Source organism: Macrobrachium rosenbergii, chromosome 16, assembly GCF_040412425.1.
Source record: "Macrobrachium rosenbergii isolate ZJJX-2024 chromosome 16, ASM4041242v1, whole genome shotgun sequence".
Lineage (NCBI taxonomy): Eukaryota > Metazoa > Arthropoda > Malacostraca > Decapoda > Palaemonidae > Macrobrachium > Macrobrachium rosenbergii.
The window spans coordinates 28,172,152-28,196,523 of NC_089756.1; the positions used below are offsets into that span (position 1 = coordinate 28,172,152).

Sequence of the window (24,372 nt, forward strand, 5' to 3'; positions counted from 1 at the left end):
TATATATATATATATTACTGTATGCCTTTTTCCCTTTTGAAGGGAGAGTAGTTCCATAAAATTACACAATATATATATATATATATATATATATATATATATATATATATATATATATATATATATATATTATATCGCGGCGCTGGTTACACACCAAAAACAATAATGTTCAAGGTTTCCGAGTGGCTGCGCCATAGTAACAAGGGTGAAAAGTGCCAGGGTAGAAAGGTCTTGGGTAATGGTTGCTCTTCCAAGAATCATCCTTGCGTTCAAAATTAGTTCCTCAAGGCCGCGCTCCCCGGCACAATATACCCTTAAGTCTACACTCAGTTTTCAAAAAAGATTATTAAAATTTTATTATGAAAAGGGTTGCATTATCAAGGCTATTAAATTACAGGAGTATTCCTCCTCTGAAATATTTCCACTGATCCTAGATACCCAGAACGGCTGATTTCTTTAGCAAACTTTAATGAAACAGAAACCTTAAGTTTTCTCAAAGGTAAAATAAATTACTGCAGATGGCTCCTAAAATCCATTTATGGTGACACACTAAAATCAATTGTAACAGATGGATTTATGGAAGAAGTCCTTTAAACTCGAGTGAAACTCGAATTATGTATATAACAAATATTACTGTAAAAATTGTTGTGTAAATGAAAACTGCGATGTTTGTAAATAAAATTTATTGAATAAAAAAAAAATTCTTTAGTTATTCCTTTATCAGTATTTATTATTTATTAACAGTCACCTTTCTTATACACAGAGTAAATTCACAAGAAAAAAGATGCCAAGACAGTTATGCATTTAAAAACTGCAACAAATGTTCATGACATAGGGTAGACCCATATCAGAAAATGCACACTTTAAGTAGTGGACCCATATCACTGACTTTTAAAGAATATGTATTGTAAATAACAAACAATTTGTAATTTCCCAGTGAAAGCTATATTCAAATATAGAATTATAATATAGCAAAATTGTTTCATAGAGCAAATTAAAAAAAAGCTCCAATTTTCAATTAGGAAGCACCAAAGCAATTGCACTGCAAATTACTTTCAACTTACAGCGCATAAATGAAGTCATGCACTCCGGTGAGAAGCCATAAGGTGCTAAACTAAGTTGTTACTTTTTTTGTCTTTTATTAGAAAAATACATTAATGCAGTTCTACAGTGATTTCACAATATTTACATAATTTTACAATTATAACTTTTCTTCTTACCAGGAATACAATATGTTTACATACATGAATGCAAAAAAAAAAAAAAACCCTGGTAATACCATAATCCCTAAATCCTGAGTGAGTTATATTCCAAAATTTAATTAATATTTTCAACCCTCATAACAATTCTTATAACCTTCCAAGTAATACTTATAACCTTGCCTAATTTTCATGACAAGCCCATGGCATTTAATAGGTTATTACTGAATTGAATATCAGTTATTTAATGTCGCGAAGAAACTCTGAGGAGTCTTCCTTCATAATCTGTAGCAGGAACTCTACTCCAACGTAAGGTCTGCGTTTAGGAAAGCTGCCCACACACAGACCCACAACGATAACTGCAATGGTCATCGGTATCGCAAGTAACTCTGAGCTTGTATGGAGGCATCTCCTTGCCAAAAGTAGGGGGGCCTCGTCATCGGACTAATTCAGCGGGAACCTAGCAACGCCAGGTTCATGCTCCCGATTGATGTACTCGGTTGATCCTAGTATCTCCACACTGTGATGTGTGCAGGTGTATCTAGCGATGCTCTTCAGTAGATTAGCCGGTCTTAGACCAAACACACATCCATTAGACTATAGGCTATATAGAATGCAACGACCTCAAGTGATGAAGAATTTTGGAGAGAGCTGATTGAACTGTATGAAGAACACCCGTGCCTTTGGAAACTGCAATCCAAAGGTTATAGTGACATAAGAAAGAGATGAGCTGCAGCAGCCGCTTCGAGTGCTAATGTGATATCTCTTCGACAGATGATGCCATATCCGCCCTGAATGAAATCTCCGTTGAGACTAAGATCGCTGGATGATCGGAGCAGATCATCATTGAAATAGTGTGCGGCTGACTTCGATTTCACTCTCGTCTTCATTCAATCAAAATCAAAGCCAATGGTCGCTGTGTGTGTGTGGGAGCCTTTAATCAGGCCAGACTGGCAGCAAGCAGGAAAACATTCAAAGCGAATGGTAAACGTGACTGGTAGGCACACCTCCTTCATGCTTGTTAGAATAGGACAGAATACAGAATTTAGGCCATTGGGCAAGCATTGGGACCTATGAGGTCATTCAGCGCTGAAAGGGGATATCGAAAGTAAGAAGGCGTGAAAGGTGAAACAGAATGAAAACCTCAAAGCAGCTGCACTATGGAACGATAGTTAGGAGAGGGTGGAAAGGAAGATGGAAGAAAGAGAATATGAACGGAGGTATAGCAAAAGGAATGAAAACGATTGCAGCTAGGGGCCGAAGGCACGCTGCAAAGAACCTCAAGTTAATGCCTACAGTGCACCGCACGAGGTGCAGTGACGGTACTACCACCCTATGGGTAAGTCCAAATAATGAATCTGATACCAGGCTACAAACAATAAACGTCCATAAAATCAATCCCAGAATTACTGTCCAGTTGCATCAAAACACATAAATCGGCACGCAAAAATATGATACAGCTTTTGTCAAGAGTTAGGAAAATAAAGTAGAAATTTATTGAATACAATATTCCATTTTATTCTTATTACACACAAATCATTTCCGATGTCATTTCTTATGACTGCTTTCAATGCACTAATACATTCAGCGTTATCAAAACTACTTATCATCACTGCCTTTCAATTTCAGACGAAATCTATAACAACTGAGCATATTACTTAATTTAATTATCAATTCCTTACATGTCAAATGCGAACTGATTATTTTGGTAGCTCGTCGGTGTCTCCCACTGAAACCATCCATAGAAATGTTTTCAATAGGCCTAACCTGTTTCGCTGTCCACCTCCTTTTTGAGACAGTGGCAATTAAAATTTACAGGGAACGATATCTTTCATTAAATACTAAACAGGCTTTTCTTCATTTACAATTCTTTCTGATTTTAGGCCTTTCGCGTTTTTAGTTTCCTAAAAAGAAAACTATTGTGCCGGCTTTGTCTGTCCGTCCGCACTTTTTCTGTCCGCCCTCAGATCTTAAAAATTACTGAGGCTAGAGGGCTGCAAATTGGTATGTTGATCATCCACCCTTCAATCATCAAACATACCAAATTTCAGCCCTCTACACTCAGTAGTTTTTATTTTATTTAAGATTAAAGTGAGCCATAATCGTGCCTCTGGCAACGATATAGGCCATGCCACCACAGGGCCGTGGTTAAAGATTCATGGGCCGTGGCTCATACAGCATAAAGATAGATAGATCTATTTTCGGTGTTGATTATACGATGTACAGAAAACTTGATTGCGCCGATGACACTTCGGCGCATTTTTTACGTGACTGAAATTCTTACTGACCTCATCCTAAGAAAAAGGACCTACTCTGGGTCTCTAAGTTTGCCTACAAATCACCGAATTTTATGCATAGCTAATAATCAGGTTACGTTTTTCTCTCTCAAGCACTTGGGCAAACCTTACAAACAATAATCTGGACATTCCTATTAAAAATGACAGGTAAAAGGCGCAGTTATTTCTATTCAATTCTTTCTCACTTTATAAATACAGCCTTTCCCGGTTCTCTACCAGACTGCTAAAACAAACAAGTAAAAAATGAGTTTACCGTACAGCGTATATTGCAGTACGAAACTTTCAGCCACGGCCCGGTGGTAGCCTGTGCTGTTGGCACCTATGGCGGCTCCAGACGCACAATCATGTCTAACTTTAACCTTAAATAAAATGAAAACTACTGAGGCTAGGAGGCTGCAATTTGGTATGTTTGATAATTGGAGGATGGATGATGAACATACCAATTTGCAGCCATCTAACCTCAGTAGTTTTTAAGATCTGAGGGCGGACAGAAATAGTGCGGACGGACAGACAAATAGCCATCTCAACAGTTTTCTTTCGGTGAAAACTAAAAAACCTTTTCTCCTACTAATTAGATCTCTCTTTGCCTCCTGTTATCTTTATCGGAATAGAATATAATCGCCATGCCTTCACTGAAAGCGACAGTGCTTGCTTCTACTCATGTGTTAATCGTGTTATCCCTGAGTATGACTGAGTCGGGGAACTCTTCAAAACAATGTTTACCTTAACTGGCGACAGAAGATTTGCAGCCTTGTCCTTACTCTAGACGCAACGGGGAGTCGACAGCTCTTCTTCGTATATATTATTTATCTCGTTCAACCAAACATCTCACGGATCTTTCCTAGATAGCGACTCCCAAGAGGTCTTTCCTAGACAGTGACCCCCAAGAGGTCTTTCCTAGATAGGGACCCCGCCCGAGAGGTTTTTCCAAGATAGTGACCCCAAGAGGTTTTTCCAAGATAGTGACCGCCCAAGAGGTCTTTCCTAGATAGTGACCCCCAAGGGGTCTTTCCTAGATTAGTGACCCCCATGAGGTCTTTCCTAGCTAGTGACCCCCAAGAGGTCTTTACTAGATAGTGACCCCCAAGAGGTCTTTCCTAGATAGTGACCCCCAAGGGGTCTTTCCTAGAAAGTGACCCCCAAGAGGGTTTTAACCCGGTATGTATCCAACTTTGCGGCGTGTTTAGCACAAGCCTGTTGGGGATGACAGTAGAAACAAACAAAAGACTGTCAATATCATAAAAATAATGACCCCCATGGAATATTAGTCCCAGATGCCCGCCACCCCCCGACCCCCGAAAACCCTTGGGGGGGTCACTATCTAGGAAAGATCCCATCTCACGACTGAACAGTCCATGGTGGAAATCAATTAGAGTTAATAATTATACAGAGAAACTGACTGATGCGTCGTTATCAAAAAAAAAAAAAAAACATTCAGATCACTAAACAGCGGTGCATGGACGCTGAAAATAATAAGTATGGACATATGCTAATTGCATTCGAAAGGAGACACCACATCTAAAAACCAAATCGCCGAAGACGTGTAGCATGAACTGGCCGGGTCTCTTAATGTGATGTATAAAATTAGAATGAGTCATTTTCTAAGAATCCTGAGAGAGAGAGAGAGAGAGAGAGAGAGAGAGAGAGAGAGGCATAATATCACGCGTACCAGGAGGGTGGAGGAGGCCGAAGGAATGCGGCAAATCCTCAAAAAGCGACGTCCATCTCCGGGATGCCACGAGACTCCGCCGCCGTTCGCAGCTATCGTCGAATAATGGCAAACAACAACAAGTAAAAAATGCGCCGAAGTTTCTTCGGCGCAATCCAGTCTTCTGTACAACGTATAAAGAATGTTGCATGAGACTCTCAGCAGCGACCCATGAAACTTTCAACCACGGCCCGGTGGTGGCCTCTAACGTTGGCATCTACAGCGGTGCCAGACTCACGATCATGGCTAACTTTAGCCTTGAATAAAATAAAAACTACCGAGGCTAGAGGGCTGCAATTTGGTATATCTGATGATTGTATGGTGGCGGACGGAAAAAGTGCGGACGGACAGACAAATAGCCACCTCAATAGTTTTCCTCGACAAAAAACTAAAAATAACGCTGCATCGACATCAACACCAACTTTGCTAAATTCACCTACACAAACACAGAAGGAAATTCTAATGATCTGAAACAGGCCACAGTTCATTTAAATAGCTAAGTAAGCCTCTACACAATAAAATATACATAACTGTACCTACACTGCATGCAGTCGGTATTGTTCTATACCCACTGCTTATTTTTTTTCTTTTAGTTGTAATTAACTAACAGCTGCATTTCTCCAGATTTCTCATTTTTTTTTCTCGTACGCCCTGGGTTTATTTTGGTGCCCCAACATTTTCATGATGACATGCTTCTGTCGGGAAGTGGTATATTGTAGAGGTCGCTTTCTTAACAAGCCATCATTCCTTATTCTTTTTTTTTTTTATTTTCTATCATCATTATCTACAGAATGCATCAACTGCATGAAAGCTGTTATGTAAGAATTTCGATAAATTTTTGTTCTTATTACGTAATATATTAGCATAATGTATCGTTGCCGTCATTACCATGTTAACTGCGAAGCTAGTTTGTCACATTAAAATGATCACTCAATCAATTATTGTAGTATTTCAGAAAGGAATATTGTTTTTATCTTACCAAAGCGCAGATGGCATTCACAGCGATCCACTCCATCGGTTACAATATATCTTATATCACGACAGAATAACTTTTATTTTAACAGCTCGTTTCTTGAACCCACCGGGTGGCTGCGGGTTTTACAACAACAATTTCCTTTTATTGTGTCAATTTACGAAAACGGAAAAAGGAAGAGAGAAAGAGAGAAAAAAAAGAGGTAAACAAAACCATCCCGGATGCGCAAAGGTGTCAAACAACTTATGTTGTATACTAAACAGTTCCAGGTACATGAAGAATACTCTGCGCTTGGATTGCGTAGGTGCGCGTGCGCGCTGTTGGGTGCGAGCTCCATACGTGTTACTGTGTGAGCAGTTGGGACAAATTTACAAATTTCTCTGTTAATACAGTGAGAGAGAGAGAGAGAGGTAGAGAGAGAGAGAGAGAGAGGGGGACACGAAGGGACTGTCTAGGTCAGCCAGTTTTGGGCGTCTGAAGAAAATTCGCTTCCATACGAGGATGGAAATACAACTCGGCAGGGGATTATTTGGGCATGTAGCTGAGAGGTCGCAAGGCATGATGCCCCATTATGGTATGAAGAAAAACACCTGGTTCATCCAGAGAGAGAGAGAGAGAGAGAGAGGAAGGCGGGTGACAAGGTTAAAACTTACGAGTAGTTTTTATTTTTTATTTTGCAATTGTTATGGGTTTCATTTTAATTTCACCGACAATACCAAAGTACATTTTCAAAAGCCACTGGACTGATCTCAAAGCAGCAAAAAGGTTCACTTCATGAGCAAAACTGTCAAACAACTAACAAAGATAATCCACATGCGAAAGAAAATTTTCGTCACCCTGTGCCAGGAAATATGGTTACGACGAACAAATCAGAAGTAAAGGAATTTTGGTTTTCTTACAAAACAAGTATTGGTCCTAGGTCAAGATATGATAAAAAGAAAAAAAAAAAAAAGAAAAAAATAACCTAGACCACAATATCAGACAATCATCTAAATAAGGCATGTCACTCCAAAACGAGCAAGATGCCACAGTGACGTTTCCATCACAGATCTATCATGCTTTGATGAACTTGGACCTACGACAGGACAGATCGATACATATTAACGTTCGGGTTTAAAGAAAAAGAAATATATATGAATCCATATCGTCAACTTTTCATGCGGCCTTTAACTTCATCGTTTTGAAATAATAACGAAGGTTAAGCCAAAATAAATTATGGCCAATACACTCTGCCACTGCAAGAAGTTAGCTACATTCTACAGTCTATGAATGCATTCATAAGAAATATAAGTGTGGAATTACAAAATAATGGTATTTTCATTAAAGAAATTATTTAAAGCCACGCTATATTCTAGTGTTTAACAAGACAAATACAAATCCTTTCCATGGAAGTCTCTGAATGCGAGATAAGCTTGTATACTACGGCTGCCAAACTTACATCTCGGCATGGTAAGAGAAGGATCCGACAAAAGAAATACACCAAATAAATTCATTTCACACGATACTGTTAGGGGAACTGTCGACGCGTAAAAGTGAACGAGGAATGGAAAAAAAGCATATATTTACCCATAACCTCACAGAAAATCTCCATATAAAAAGGCTTGCCAAGAAGCCTCATTACACAGCAAAGTATAGGTGTACGGAATGAGACAAACACACACAACAGGCGCCCCAGTAGCTATTTATCAACTCTTAAAAGACCCTACCCCGGCCCCCAGGACTTCACCTCTCGGCCGTGGCTCCCTACCAACCGTGTCTTTAGGTGAACATAAATCATATGGTTAACAAGTACTAGCATCCGTGAAGTATGATGATGCCTCCAATGCCCTTTGTTTGGTGGTAGCGTTCGCTGCAGCAATTCATCTGCATACGATGTCTAACACTTCATGTACTCTATGGGGATACTGGCGCCCTCTCGAACTAAGCTGCGCCTTTGGTATACTTGAAAGTTTAGATAGCATTTGTTTCAGTCTTTTAGACGACAGTTTTCAAAAGAAACAAAGTGGAAGTTATCTAGTGGTATGTACTTTACGACGTGCATGCACGTTTGTGCTTGTGTATCTATAAATGCATATTGTAAGCTATATACACACACGAACTTATTCAAGATTGGATGAGTGACTAACTTCCTCAGTCCCACTCCCTCTTCATGACGGGAATTTTTTTCGCCATTCTGTTTCTGGTTAAAGTTTGATTCGCCTTTCTCTCGAGCTACATCGCACGGACATAATCAATGGCGCTTTCACAAATCGTCTCGTTCACTTTTCCAAGTTTTCGTCTTCTTTTCACTCCCTTTTTACCCTTCATCTCCAGGAAAGATCAGTATTGCCTCACTTGCATAAACAAAGTCTACAGACTAATTATGCAAAGTCTCATCTCCAGGAAAGATCAGTATTCCCTCATATGCATAAACAAAGTCTACAGACTAATTATGCAAAGTCTCATCTCCAGGAAAGATCAGTATTCCCTCATATGCATAAACAAAGTCTACAGACTAATTATGCAAAGTCTATGGATTAATTAGTTAAAGACACAAGATTCCCCAAATCTTGGTACATGAGTGAAAAAAATTCCCTAAGTTGGATAAAACTACTCATAAGAAGGTGAAAATTTTACCGTAGAAGTAGTTCACACAGTAACTCGAACACCATGAGTTTCTCTCTCATTAATGAGCTTATCACTGTACCTTGATCTCAGCCACAGGGAGTTTTCCTTAGACCTGCAAGATGACACGTATGCCCCAAAATTTTGCCTCTGAAAACATCTTGGTTTTGGAATGTACAGTTTAACATGACATCTATGTTTGGCTGCAGAGACGATTTCAGGAAAACTAAGAGTCTTTCAGTTATAGACAGTTTTGGTTGGGACGATCTCAGGAAAACTAGAGTCAGTTATAGATAGTTTTGGGTAGGGTAGAACAGTTTCATGCACCCTTTCTATCACCCTTCAAACCTTCGGCACCATTTTTCCTTAACAGTATATCAATAATTGGAACTCACGCTTAAATGTGGAGTGCATTCAACCTGTGGCCCAAAACGCTGACAAGCCCAGCAATTTGTTCACTTCCTCTGGCTTTGCCTATTCTAGGTTTAGCCTAATGAAAGTTAGTTATTGTTCGCAAGGCCTCACGTATTTATAACTGATACAATCAATGCAACCTGTTTTAGGTCAATTGTCCTTCCTTTAATAGAATACTGTTCTCAGGTGTGGATGTTTCCTTCTGCATACGATTTTTTATTTATTTATTTAATTCAATAAAGTTTATTTACAAACATCGCAATTTTCATTTACACAATAATTTTTACTGTAATATTTGTTATATATACATAATAATTCGAGTTTAACTCGAGTTTAAAAGACTTTTTCCATAAATCTATCTGTTACAATTGATTTTAGTTTGTCACCATGAATGGATTTTAGGAGCCATCTGCAATAATTGATTTTACCTTTGAGGAAAACTAAAGGTTTCTATTTCATTAAAGTTTTTACCTTTACTTATAAATATACAATAAAGATAGTTATATATCAATAAGATTGCTGTGTTTTTATCTTTGTTTCTTATATAATCAAAGTGCTTGGAACTCACGCTTAAAAGTGGCGTGCATTCAACTTGTGCCCCAAAAAAGCTGACAGGCCCAGCAATTTTGTTCCCTTCCTCTGGCTTTACCTATCCTAGGCCTAACTTTTGACTCACATCTAATGAAAGTTAGTTATCGTTCGCAAGGCCTCACGCATTTATAACGGATACAATCAGTGCAACCTGTTTTAGGTCATTTGTTCTTCCTTTCATAGAATACTGTTCTCCTGTTTGTACGTCTCCTTCTACATGAGATTTATCTCTTTTTAGGGATTTTGGTTCGTGGTGGTGGGTTTCTGTTGTGACTTGGACCACCGATGGATAGTCTCTTGTTTGTCACTTTTTCATAAGTGGTATTTTAATAGAGATCTTTCACATTCACAATCGATCCCTAATCCTCTTTACCTTCCTAGAACAACCAGATTCGCTGAACAGCGGCAATAATATGCAGTAAATGTGCCTCGCTGTCGAACTTCTTAGTTCCAGAGGTCCTTTGTTCCTCCTCACACCGTTGGACTGGAAGAGTCTCTCTGAGCGTGTCGTGCGATTGGAACTTCAAAAGTTCAAGGAAAGACGCAATTCGTTACTACCCCAGTGCTATTCACCTTGCATTTCAATACACTTTCATCTACTTGTTAATTTATAAATTTATTTTTTTCATTTTAATAAGTGAGATCTCTTCTTTCTGCATTTACCTTTGCCTTCTCTTACTTCCTAATGAGCACCAAATTCTCTGGAAGCTTGAATTTCAAGTCAAAGGCCCCTGTGGTGGGCTTGTTCCATATGAATAGGTTTCATCTTCTGAATAATAATAACTGGGCAACTTTTCTATATCCACTCTCGGCAGCTATCTTTGGCTGTCTGTAACACTATTATTGCTCTAATAATTTCCAATACTTCTTTAACACTGTCTTTCAGGTCTATACATCTTTTGAGACTTGGGTACAAAGGCTGCTGGTACACACACACACACACACACACACACACACACACATATATAATATATATATATATATATATATATACATATATATATATATATATACATTTATAACTCGCATTTACATATTTACATATATAATATAAAATATATAATATAAAATATATATATATATTATATATATATATATATATATGTGTGTGTGTGTGTGTGTGTGTGTGTGTGTGTGTAATATATAACATCCTCTTCACGCATCCTCGTTTCGAAAGTCCAAGCCCTTGCACAATCCTACGGGTCAGGATTGTCATCACCTACGAACACAAGTATAATATATCTTTATATTTATTTTCATCTTTATTTGGGCTGCTGCATCCTTCATCCTCTCGGCATTACTGTAGTAGAGGTTCACGTTCACACTTCCCCTAAAGTGACCACGTTCTCTAGAATGGGGCTCTTAAAAAGCGCGCGCGAACCTAAACTCAAGTATATGAGTAACGTTACATTTCACTAACAAAATTGCTGCCTTCAAAAATATCCCAAAGCACAGCACCACAGCAAGATAAATATTCGAATACTATTGCCTATTGTTATATCAAAGCAACAGGATAAACGTTAAGTACAAAAACCTACTTTGAATCCTTAGCTATTTAAGACAGCAGCAAAAAAAAAAAAATTCCCAGGCCAAAATGATTGCATCATCATATTACCGTTATGCGCTATAAAAGCTATACATAGACGTGTCGAGAAGTAAAAGAAAATGTAGAAATTACCAATTAGTTTCACGGCAAAACACAAAAATATAACGAAATGCTTTTATAAAGAAGAGTCTTAATTAAATGGCACATTTTTTTTTTCACTGCGACTCGCCGAAGACAATGAAGCGTCTATTATTTTCCGTCAGCACAATTAACATCACACGAATCTCAACAACAAAAAAAACTGGACGCTAAAAACGAAATCCAGATAATAACATGAATCACACAATATCCAAGAAAACAATGCGCATTGAAAGTAAATAACAAACCATTCCAGGAGTTACCAATTGAATTTCCACTAGTCAACTCCCACTTTTATCAAACATTTACTTTTGTCTATTTATTTCGCGCCTTTTGACTGACGCAGCGCCTTTGTATTTGTGCATACACGAGTATATTGCAATCATTATCTCCGTCGTTTTGTAATAGTGATAATAAGCTATTACCTGACGGTATTATTGTGAACGATCTTACACACAAGGTTATATAAAGCTTCAGAGTTAGACGGCAATCTACGAAGGCAATAAAAGGTTAAGCCTAGAAGTGAAAATCACATATGATGATATCACGCGCACCATGTCATTAGGGACACTCGTGATTCTCCCAGGCTACTACGCCCATTTTACTGAAACCACTCCCTTGACACCTATGTACATGGTATGGATGCGAAACTGAAGCTTTGCTCAGAAATTCCATACCTTCTTCTTCTTCTTGTGTCAGAGTGGAACAGCAGCAAGCTTGTAGCCCTCCTTACAGGGGAGGATGGCTGCGAAAGATTAGAAATGAAAAAAAACCTAAAGAAAGATATATGGCGAAAATCACAACAAAGGAATATCCCGGTTTTGTGGAGATAGGTTATGTCACTGTGTACTAAATCCATACGGGTAAAAAGACATTCGCTGAGTTGTGAGGTGCCAATATAATTCCTGGCATGCCACCTTGTTCAGTGGATATGCTCAACGAACCACCGACCGTCTGCTCACGAGTGCAACTCGTGAAGACTTCGAGCCTGGAGGTCTACGAATTCAACATGATGTAGACAGAAAATAGATGGAGGACCAAGAATAACCCAAAAATGTGTGAAATGTGGTGGGTCACATAAAGCCACTAACACCATGTGCTTGAAATACCCAAGACAGCGTGACAGTTAGCGAAGGGTGCAATATTAATAACTGGAGGAGGAAACAGCCTTCGGATAATCCTTACCATCATGCCGATTTGAGAACAACCAAGTTCTACCGGGTAATGATGTGGATAGTGAAGCATCAGAAACGACATCCCCACAAAAGCTCCCGTGCAAATTCCTGAGATGTATCCTAGTATTGCACCAGCCCCGGTTTTTTTGCCCCTTAAATTAGATTAGCTCAGGGTGTGGAAAACATAATGAGATTATTTTCAAGAAAATTCTATGGTTAGTTTTTAAGATACGGCGTCCCGCTTTTTTCAGGGAAAGGTCTCAGTACTCGGTTACGTCTCGAGAAAATGCCTCCCGGTTAACTGTCAATCGTAATTGTAAAATCTCAGTGAGTTTGTATGCATATCTTTGGTTTGGACAGTGGAATTATTAATTTCTAACATGGTTTGGTTTTTACAGTAGCTACACAATCTTGAGTAACAGTTAATGGTGATGACTGCCAAACAGCTCAGTTTCCCTGTCACCTAGGTGAGCACACAAAACACTCCGGAGTTCAGGAAAGAAGAGATTTTATGGAGTTAAATAGAGGAATTTCTATCTTAAGGGAGGTTAAGAGTGAAGAATATATGAACAAAAGCATAAAAAATTGATTCTATCTGAAATTAATCGAAAAATTACGGGAACAGATGTAAATCCAAAGTAACCAAGGATATAAACTCTTTGTGTTCCGAATACCGAAAGGAAGTGAAGGCGTCAGGTAATGAGAAGTAAGCTCCTGGTTTCGAAAATATTGCCAGACCTTCACCATGATCCTACAGTGACCTCACTTTCCTTTGTGACCAGGCAGTGCAGCAAGATGAAACGTCAAGTCTGAACAATACGTAAGGATTTTGTCATGACTGACTGATTTATAGTTACTGAAACTGGAGGAACAACGTCTAGGTTACTGACGCCGTAATAATAAAAAAATAAATAAAAAAAAAAACAATTTAAAAGGAGTTTCATATATTTAATACACACACGCATATATATATATATATATATATATGTATATATAATCATTTATAAATACTACACATACATGCATACTGCATATGTATATGATCTAAATTTTGTTGAGGAGGCCTGATATACAGGGTGTCCATAAAGTCTCTACAATTTAAAAAATATATTACGAAAGCCACTGATGAGATATCTTAATCAGATTTGTTCTATGCACTCAGCAGTTAGTTATCAAAGTTTCTGATCACATTGCATTTGTGTATTTCAGGTACCCTGTTGACGAAAGAGGTACTGTTAAAAGAACCCCTAAAAGCTGGCTACTTCTCAAGAAAGGGCACAATGTGTCATGATTTATTGAACCAAAATAGGAGACTCAGCGAAACTACAGAACTAAGTATGGAAGAGATCCACTGTCACGTCTATCAATTCGTGCATGGCGCAAGAAATTTATGGAGACAGGGACAGTGTTGGATAAAGGGAGGAGTGGACGACCAAGAACGTCTGAGGAAATCATCGACTGTGTAAGACAAACTTTTGATCGTTCTCCTACAGAGTCCATCCGTACTGCTGCCAGACACTTACAAAACTACCACGTTCAACAGTGCACAAAGTCCTACACAAGATCTTGCAATTGTACGCTTACAAGTGCAACTCATACAAGCACTCGAGCCAGAGGATAATCCAAGACGAAACGAGTTTGCAGTTAACATGCTGGAACGAATTTCTGAGGATGAAACGTTCCTCAACCGAGTTTGCTTTAGTGATGAGGCAACCTTTCATGTTTCAGGGAAACTAAACACACACACTAATGTGGGAATCTGGGTATCAGAACATCCCCATGTGAATAGGGAACTTCACCAGGGTAGTCCAAAGGCAATATATCATTCCCTTGGTGTGATTCCAAAAAGCATGTACCGAGCAGTCTCCTTTAATTCCTCCAAGATACGATAATACTTTTAATTTTTCACTTTCTTTTGCTGAGGCCAGTTCTACTGTCAGTTTTCCTTGGCCTTTTCTATTGTCAGTTTTCCTCAGCCTTTTCTATTGTCAGTTTTCCTCGGCCTTTTCTATTGCCAGTATTCCTCGGCCTTTTCTATTGTCAGTTTTCCTCGGCCTTTTCTACTGTCAGTTTTCCTCGGCCTTTTCTATTGTCAGTATTCCTCGGCCTTTCCTACTCTGTTTTCCTAGGCCTTTTCTACTGTCAGTTTTCCTTGGCCTTCAGATGATATTTTAGGCTCTCGGCCACAACACTTCACAATGTCTCTGTACACAATAAAAATGTCACAATTAAAATCTCCCAGATTAAATGTCAAATACTTATCATTGGAGGTTTCAAATATTCCTGGTTCTATTTCACATACATTTCTGGTCATTCTCCCTTTGCTCCATTCTGGAGCATAGGGTTCCACTGTATTTAAACTAGGCGGTTTCCTAGCCTTTCCCAAACACCAGTTGTCAGAGGAGGATGCAGAGGTCATCATCTGTGCCAAAAGGGCATCATCAAGGGGCCCAGAGGTACTTGATACTTCACTGCTACTCATAAAGATTAAATAAAAAAAAAATTAAACCTGAAAACCTCAAAAAGATATTAGTCCTTCATGGAATTTATTCTTCCACCAATGACACCAGTAGGAGCGAGCTCCCAAACGTCCACCCCTTACCCTAATCAAAGGAGATGGCACAACACAATTAGGGTGGCCCAAGTTTAAGCCAAACCCAGTTATTGGGGTTGAGAGTATTACAAGAATACAATCACCATCACCCTACTCATATTACGGGCATACTGGACAGAATGCCTAGAGTCCTATCCCCAGAACCAACCACCCTTGGAATCCATGGCCCAGCCCTGCAGAATAGCCGCCCTTGAGCTATCAATCTGATTTCTATCAGGTAAGGTAGTTGGTGATCCCACCACAGTTCCCACTATCAGCTTCAGATATAAACCCAGTCAAAGCTAAGATATCTTTTCCTATATATCAGGTCCAATAAATTTTACCAAAAGTGGAAAATTCCACAAAAATGAACCCAAAGTAATATGTAATGATATATGGGACTCTTGGACTCACACCCGGGGACAAATTCCACGGTTTCAAGAACGCTCTCACCACGTCAAGGTGGTCCCATGTCGAGGAGGCCTCTGTTGCTCTAACTACTATAAAGTACCATCTCACTAGTAATTTTTCAACTTCTGGCGTCATCATTGTTCAACCTCCTTTTAAGTTATCCTTGTATCCTCAATTTTCACTACCAAAATTGATTTTAAGATTTACATAATTAAGTACTATCTATCCTAAGACATCTTCAGTCAAAAATTTCTCAATAATTAAGTACTATCTATCCTAGGACATCTTCAGTCAAAAATTTCTCAAACTCGATAGCCTCAAGACGGAATTCTCTCATGGAAGCATCTTTCCATTTGTATTTTTGATTCTAACGTCAGTTTAAATCTGATTCCTTTTCTATAACCAACTCACTCATTTATCTAGCCATGCTGTACGCCTGGGCTAAAAACACCTGTTATACAACCAACTCTCTAAGCCATCGGTCGTTCTGACCCACCAATCTGTGTCTCCAGCTCTACACACAATATATCTATATATTCTTTATATATATATATATATATATATATATATATATATATATATATACATATATATATATATATATATACATATATATATATATATACATATATATATATATATATATATATATATATATATATATATATATATATACATACATGACTGAGGAGAGAGAATGCTTGCCTGTCTGTGCACATACTTAAACCTTTGCGATAACGAGGCAGAGGTAAAAATGAATTGACGTAAAGAAACAGGAAAAAGTAAGTTAAGATGCAAAACAATGTGCCGGCAAAGACACAATCTCATCACACACTGCAAGTATCACTTTAAAGCATCACTTTCGATCAGCCTATATTGCCCACTTTAACTACGAAATGAACTGTCTCATTTCGACATTTTCTGGTACTAAAACTCAAAAGTCAATTATCAAGAAAAATACAACTTTATGGTTTCCAGCCAGATGTCTACAAATTTTTGTGGGAAACTGTTCCTTTATGAAATGCACAAGGAGGAAAGTGCACATATTCCTTCACTTATGATGAAGTAATCTGAATGAATCGTTCAACGTACTGACAATAAAGAGGCTGAATTGACTAAAGCCTCAATTGATCTCTAATTATAAAATATAAAATACTAGTCAATTCCATGTAATTGCTATGTACATCCTTTGCTCCTAAAGTTGACAATGAATTACCATGCTGTCTTTTCGTCTTGAAGATATGGAGTAAAAGTAAAAAAATAAATAATGGACTTTTGTTTTCTCTCCATTCCTCCCATAATTGGGCTCTCGATCATAAAGTACCTTTACCGTGACAATTCCGCACGCCAGTCCTGCCAAATAAGGAAATATTTTACCTTTTATGTTTTGACATTTTTTCTCCTTGACTACAGCTGAGGAGGAGACTGCTGATACCAAGTTGGAATTTGATTTTACTATTTTCATCTTTTCTATTAGCTTTTTTTTTTTAATCTTTCGTTATGTATGCATGGCCTGGCAGGGTGCAAATGAGCAGAATCAATAAATAAACAAGAAGACATGTGCCAAGGTCAGTCAGGAATTACTAACGCACGGGCGCCCCTCGGAGTGGGTAACAATCAAAGGGCACGGGTGTATCACTTGCTAGTGATGTGGAGGAGCATAACCCAGGTGTCCCCTCTCGCTCCGTCTCACTGGCGCCTCCTCACGGCGGTTGCCGGATACACTTATTGGCATCACTACCCAACTTTCCGATCTCTGTGGACAGAGCTGCTGTACCTGAGATCACTGAACGGACAGAAAGTAACGGAATATTCAAATCTACCCATTAAATAGGAGGAGAATCGAAGCTGCGATGGAAGCCCAGGGGAAGCGAAAGCAGGCTCGTAGATGTGCGTAACGTGGCGAGATCTGACAACCTCCTCTTTCCAGGTAGTCTGGCAGGCGCCTGGACTCAGCAGTTGCTTGATAGCAATTATTATGGATCTCATTAGGTCCATGCAGGATACTGCTTTCTCTTCCCGACAGGCATATTGCAAGAAACACTTAAGGTCCACAGTGAAAAACCTCCTATGAATATTCGCAGCGAATTGCATCGCTACATCACATGCCCAATTGCCATTAAGAGAGATCGAGAGAAAGAGAAAAACGACCCGAGGGTCTCTTGCAAGTCCCGTGCCACAAGGTGAGATTGTGCCCAGGGGCGCACCAACATTACAGCATAAGGTAGTTTGCCCTTATATAGGCATTTCCTGAACAATCGCCCGTAGTAATGATCTGAACTGCATCAGGCTTGTCATTGCGGGGTCAAGGCTTTCTTCCCAGCGTATTCTCGGCTTCCCTAACGTCTCCACGTAAAAGAAAACTATAATTACGCTCTCTCTCTCTCTCTCTCTCTCTCTCTCTCTCTCTCTCTCTCTCCTCCTTACCGTGTATGTATAACGTATATTATTATTTATATAACAGCATTCAGGGGATACCATGATTCTGCAGAACCCTACTTCGGCCTTTCTCTTAACCACAAATGATGATGAGGTAAATGTGAGGGAACCACAGAGAGCATGCCAAGGAATTCCTGTTCAGGCTACAGAAGCTTTCTAAGCGTAAACGTTCAGTCGTCAGCGCCCATATCACAAGACTATAGAGAAAGATGGTAACTTATTCACTAAGGTTGCATTTACTCTTTAAATATCATCAAAAGCTGGGGATCGCCTCTTTCTTATCTCTTCTCTTTACATTTTTCCAGCATCCGTGAAGCAAATCTGCCAGCTCCATAACAAAGATTACTATTCCAGCGCCATATTGGATTACCTAAACATTCTAATATTACCTAGACTTACCTGATGGGCAAACACGTCATGTTAAATTAGGCCAAAAAATAGCGTTTTTATAATTTCCCTAATTTCCTATGAACATGCTCAAACTTTAGTCCCTAATCTACGTTGCTTGGTCTAGTCTGCGTGCAAGCCATTCCTTTCCTTATTTATTCACAGATTCCGGAAACGCCACTTCTCTTACTATTGTTTACGTCAAATGCTGCAATGATATTTAACTGTCTATAGAAGCTGCACTTAGCTGTCGTACTTACATTGTTTGGGCGAATTCACCAAATCCATTCTCAATCCCTGTCTTGCTGTACTTGGCCTGGAACAAAAACAAATATTCATCACCAAAAGCTTGGAGTGCTGGTTACCGATGCTATTGTCATCGTTCTTAGTAAGAATGATGACTGCAGCAGCACTGATAGAAATAAAAATCTTAACATCGCTCTAATAGTCGGAGTTAGTACTAACTACCAAATAACATCACATGGCCTCCAGGTTCAGCATTCGAGTGAAAAGAGAGAGAGGGGGAAAAAAGTACCTTCATCGGAATGAAATCCGGACATAAAAAGGTCAAATGAATGTATCTTTTGTATTTGGATTCGAACTTGCTTTCACTGCAAATGTTGGTGCACAACTGCTTTGGGTGGAGGGAGGAGGGTGGAATGGTATGGTACCTCCAGGGAAGGGGAAGGGAGGGGTGCGGCTAAGACTCGAGAGGTTCTCCCTGGAGGAAGAAAAGGGGTATTTGTGAGAGAAGGGGGTTGCTTCCACCGAGGTATCTTCCCTTAGTTTCAGGTAGTTATTTTATTTTTTCAAATAGGAAACGACAGCAAACATAATCTTGTCCATATTGTTCACCCAGCGAATACAACGCTTTATAAACAAGTATTTTTCCGGTCACTGTGACTGGCGTAACGGTGTAATTTCATATGCTAGTCTTTCTTTGCCATCTTCTCCATTATCCCTATTTAATCTTCTTCTCTCTCGCCCACTGTAAGAATTGATCGCAAGAAACTGCTCTTCCTTGAATTCTGTTAGTGCCCTGCGAGTGATTACTTGTTAAATCGAAAATATAACTTAACAGCATATAATCTGTAAAAGGCAATGACGGCGTGTGATACCACCACGTAAGCATTATATTCGACAGAAACTGCGCAAATATATCTACGAGAACTGAGTGCTTTACACACACACATACCAGACACTATGATTTTCATATTATCTGCCAAAAAAAATATCAATATATTGCACACAAGCGTAGAATTTGGCTACAATAAGAACGCTCAACACCCAAGACTTTTCCTTTTACTCATACAAGATTTTATGAAAAAAGTCACAGTCCATCAATGAAATTACCGCAAAAACACCCGTTCCCAACACTTCACTTTCCAAGTCTTATAAGTGTTCTCTCCGCGTTGAATTCTACCAAATCACCTACCAGGATAATTATACACACAATATATATTATATATATATATATATATATATATATATATATATATATATATATAGTTTGAAATTGTGACTGTTCCACAGTATTTCTTAAATCTAAGGTGTTATCAAATTTTCAATTACATGAATATTGTAAAAAACTATTCCAAAATTTCACCCTTCTACGCATGGGAGGAGTAGAAAGAAAGAAATGTGTAGATCAATAGACGAAAAAAAGGCACATTACTCCTGGCTCTGGAATTTGGATTTCACCGCTTCGTCTAAAATGCGTGCATCTGCTCCTTCCACCAACTACATTAACAAAAGTACACAAATAAACGTTGAAATAAATAGTGTCTGAAATTTGATGAGGGAGACGCCTGACTTGATTAAATATCGCGAGAGTTCATAAAACATACGTTACAATAAATCTGTAAAGTAATCAATTTTTTTTCTTTTATTAAGAAAATATGCATCTACAATTCTTACAATTTGTAATACTGTATATACATCATATAATGTAATTAAAAGTAATTAGTAATTAAAGTACATTTACTACATTACAATTTTTACTATTCATCTAAATATGTTTTTGAACGACAAACATACTGACTCGTGAACTTTGTGAACGGAAGTTTTAAATCCTACTTTACTGACACTGAAAGTACTGACATTTGAGCAGTAAAGACTTCACGTTAGTAAATGCCCAGCTAGTTCTGGGTATGGGAAGGCAAAAGAGAAATCATATTACCGAACAAAAAAAAAAAAAAAAAAAAAAAAAAAAAAAAAAAATAAAACTAAACGCGGTGCCTGAGATGCAAGTAATAGAACCATGTTACGTAATCATATGATGCACGACGGCATACCCAGACGGGTATATTCTATTAGCATACTTGTAACTCGTCCGGCATACTTCACATACCTGGTCTACTGGGATGCGATTGGTATCAAACGTCCCGTAGACTACCAACAGGCCTACTATATGCAATGTCGCTTCGTACTGTGACCTCCTCGCACGGGCAGAGCGGAGAAAATTCACAACTTGAGTAGAGACGTAAAAAGGAGTTTATATTGAGCTTGAACGTGGTGACTGTTATTAGTGGTACTGCTGCTATTTATTATTATTATTATTATTATTATTATTATTATTATTGGAGAAGCAAATCCACAGTTATGTATATGTACATATATTTAAAGATAAATCAATACAGATAGCTTTCGGGAACTTGTTCGGTTCCCCTTTTCATGCTACTATGAGTATTTTTTAATTATTATTATTATTATTCTTATTATTATTATTATTATTATTATTGCCTCAAAAGGACTTGCAAGTCCTCACTACTGAGCACTGTTGTCACTATCAAAATCTCATAATCACCCTAGTCATTAAAATGGGGAAACACTCACTGTGATGCTTGTGAGAATATTATTTCTTTAAAATCATATTCCAACATGCTGTGTATTTGTTTCCTAATTGTTACATCAATTATTTTCTTCTGCTTTTTATCCTCATCATTTTCATCGCCATTATTATCACATAGTACTTGTTGTACGGATGGTACACCTGAGACTACTCTAGAACCACTAAGACACATTAAACTATCACGCGCCAGACAACAATAAATACGACCTGGAGAGAAAAGCTAAAATGTAGCTTTAAATCTCATTACCTGCAAAGAAAGCACGGCGAATACTTCAGCCATGACTGACACATCCATCTATGCGGATGACACCATATTTCCACCAGATCTTGGCACTTTCCAATCTGCAGCAGCCACGGGCGTTAAAGTTTTACAGGACGCATCATCAACGGCCCAACTAAAAACTTTCATCTACTTTTAAGCTAAGGCGTTGCATTTGTAGAGAAATCAGTGCATGGCGTCTCGTTGCATGTTCGGTTTCTTCTCCCCCAAATTCTTATGCTTATTCCAATGTGCCTTCAGTAACACCCCCCCCCCCCCGACTGCTAACTAATCCTACAATCGGTTTTTTTTTCCTTACTCAGTAGCCCGTAAGTCCCTACTGTACAAGGATTCACAGAAAGGACATGAATCGAGGATCCTCCATGATTTCGAAGCATTGTATCAGTGCCATGAGCTTCAGAACAATGACGGCTAAAAGATATTCAAGCCTAAATGGATTCATTTCCCATTTTCTGTGAAAAAGAGACACGGTATGAACTCTTCCTATAAACGGACCCGTTGCCGACCCGGCAGATTTCAACAGCATTCTCCACATCCCTTCGCGATGAGAAACAAGATTGGGAAGAAATACCCGACGACTGCCCTTTTTAGTTTTCTGTAAAAGAATAGTGTTGGCTTTGTCTGTACGTCCGCACCTTTTGTGTCCTCCCTCAGATCTTAAAAACTACTGAGGCTAGAGGGCTGCAAATTGGTATGTTGACCATCCACCCTACAATCATCAAACATACCAAATTGCAGCCCTCTAGCCTCAGTAGTTGTTATTTGATTTAAGATTAAAGTTAGCCATACTCGTGTTTCTGGTAACGACTTAGGACAGGCCATCACCGTGCCGTTGTTGAAGTTTCATGAGTCGCGGCTTCTACAGCATTATACCGAGACCACCGAAAGACAGATCTATTTTCGGTGACCTTGATTATACGCTCTACAGCTGTACAGAAAACTCGATTACGCGGAAGAAACTTTGGCGCATTTTTTACCCTTTTTTTGTTTGTCCCAAGGATTCCAGTAAGTGATCTGAGTTAAAAGTAAGCCACTGAACCAATACTGTTTCTTTCAAAGATAACAGGTTGATGTATAATCTTCTAACAATACGAGAAAAGTCGTTAATGTGACCATAATACCAGGCTTGGGGTGACAAAGTTCATCGGCCTTCGGGTGCGAAGTTTTCCATTTTATGAAGTCATGAAAAAGCTCGAAAACGTGAAGGTTGTTAGTTATCTACGCGTTTGTAAACTATTTTCTTCTGGCTAAGAGGAGGCCAGATCGACCCTTTCTTATGTTAACATAAATTCTAGAGAGTTTTATTCAAGTCAGCTAAAACGTGAAGTGTCTCTGTGTAAGCGGTGACATTTTTAGTTGATTACAAGGACCGTAAATTGAATACCAACCTTGAAAAGGTTTGACTTACGAAAAAGTTTGACTTATGAAATCTGTGAACTATGACGCGCGCTTCCCAAACACGTTTGATGTTTGTCGTCCACTTGTCACCACGGCATTCAAATCTTGTGTAAAAGTTCTGTGAAACATATTCTTTGGATAATCACGGCGATTTTTACCGTGTGCCTGAAAAGCTGGGCTGATACAAAGGTCCTCTTATTATTTTCTACTCTCGCCCGAAAGGTTGTTGATGCCACCCGGCCAATTATGAAGTTCGACGTCAGCGACTGTGCCCCAATGACAAAGTTCTTTGTCACGGCTCGAATTTTATCCTCGCTTTTTTCGAACGCTGAGTGTATTCAAGGACTTGGCTTCAATGTTCTTTCAACATTTTCACATACGGCGCAGCCAGTGGCTGTTGTCAAAAGACGTATGCAACAGCCATATTGTCTGTCGAGATTGTTGTTGAAGCCGAATTCTTTTTGGTTTCTCGCTTTGTCCATCGAAAGGGAGGGCAAAAAAGGACCAACGGGGTTGTTTGATATAAACTCTACTGACGTAATGAAAGCCTCACTTTCTGACGAAGTGGAAGGAATTTTTTTTTTTTTAAATTCCGAAAAAGTCGTATAAACTCAAACGAGAGCAGAAGCCTTGTCCTCAACGGAGAGGCATCGGACAAATTCAAATTTCATTGTTTCTTTTCATTTGCAATTTTAGGTGGGGGTAGGGAGGGAGGGGTATTTGCAGTCATTACTGCGTCCATTAGCTGGCTATCAGAAATTCTATACGTGACGTCAGAAATTCTATACATTTATGCCTAAGTTGGCAATGGATGATCTCTCTGTTTCAGACTCTTTCTCTCTCTCTCTCTCTCTCTCTCTCTCTCTCTCTCTCTCTCTCTCTCTCTCTCTCTCATATATACATACACACACACACACACACACACACACACATATATATATATATATATATATATATATAATATATATATGCTCTTATATATATATATATATATATAATACATATATATACATATACAGATAGATAGACAGACAGATAGATAGATAGACATATAGATAGAAAGAAAGATAGATAGATAGATAGATAGATAGATAGATAGATAGATAGGGAGACTTGGGGTTCATGGTGTATAAGTGACACCATATGCAAGTCACTGGCGAGCTACAGAACTCGGTTCAATCCAGGTTGAGTGCTGAACGAACTGGACACCATCTATTAACACCCACCGAGTATCTTTTGACCTGGAAATTAATTGACTGCCTTATAGTCAGTCAACTGTAGTGAATCACAGCATGATGCAGCAATGAAACCTCAATAGTGGAGAATCCGTGTTATAAATACCTTCCGACGTCAACCCACTTTCATTTA

The 24,372-nt window shown here is 38.7% G+C and overlaps 1 protein-coding gene across 1 annotated transcript in view; it reads right to left on the bottom strand.

Annotated features, from left to right (window-relative positions):
- Positions 1-24,372, bottom strand: part of LOC136847240 (uncharacterized) — a 693,244-nt gene that overhangs the window by 256,313 nt on the left and 412,559 nt on the right. Inside the window, exon 4 of the mRNA XM_067118733.1 lies at positions 18,736-18,791. Coding sequence (XP_066974834.1) covers positions 18,736-18,791 — 56 coding nt within the window. The remainder of the gene's footprint in view (positions 1-18,735; positions 18,792-24,372) is intronic.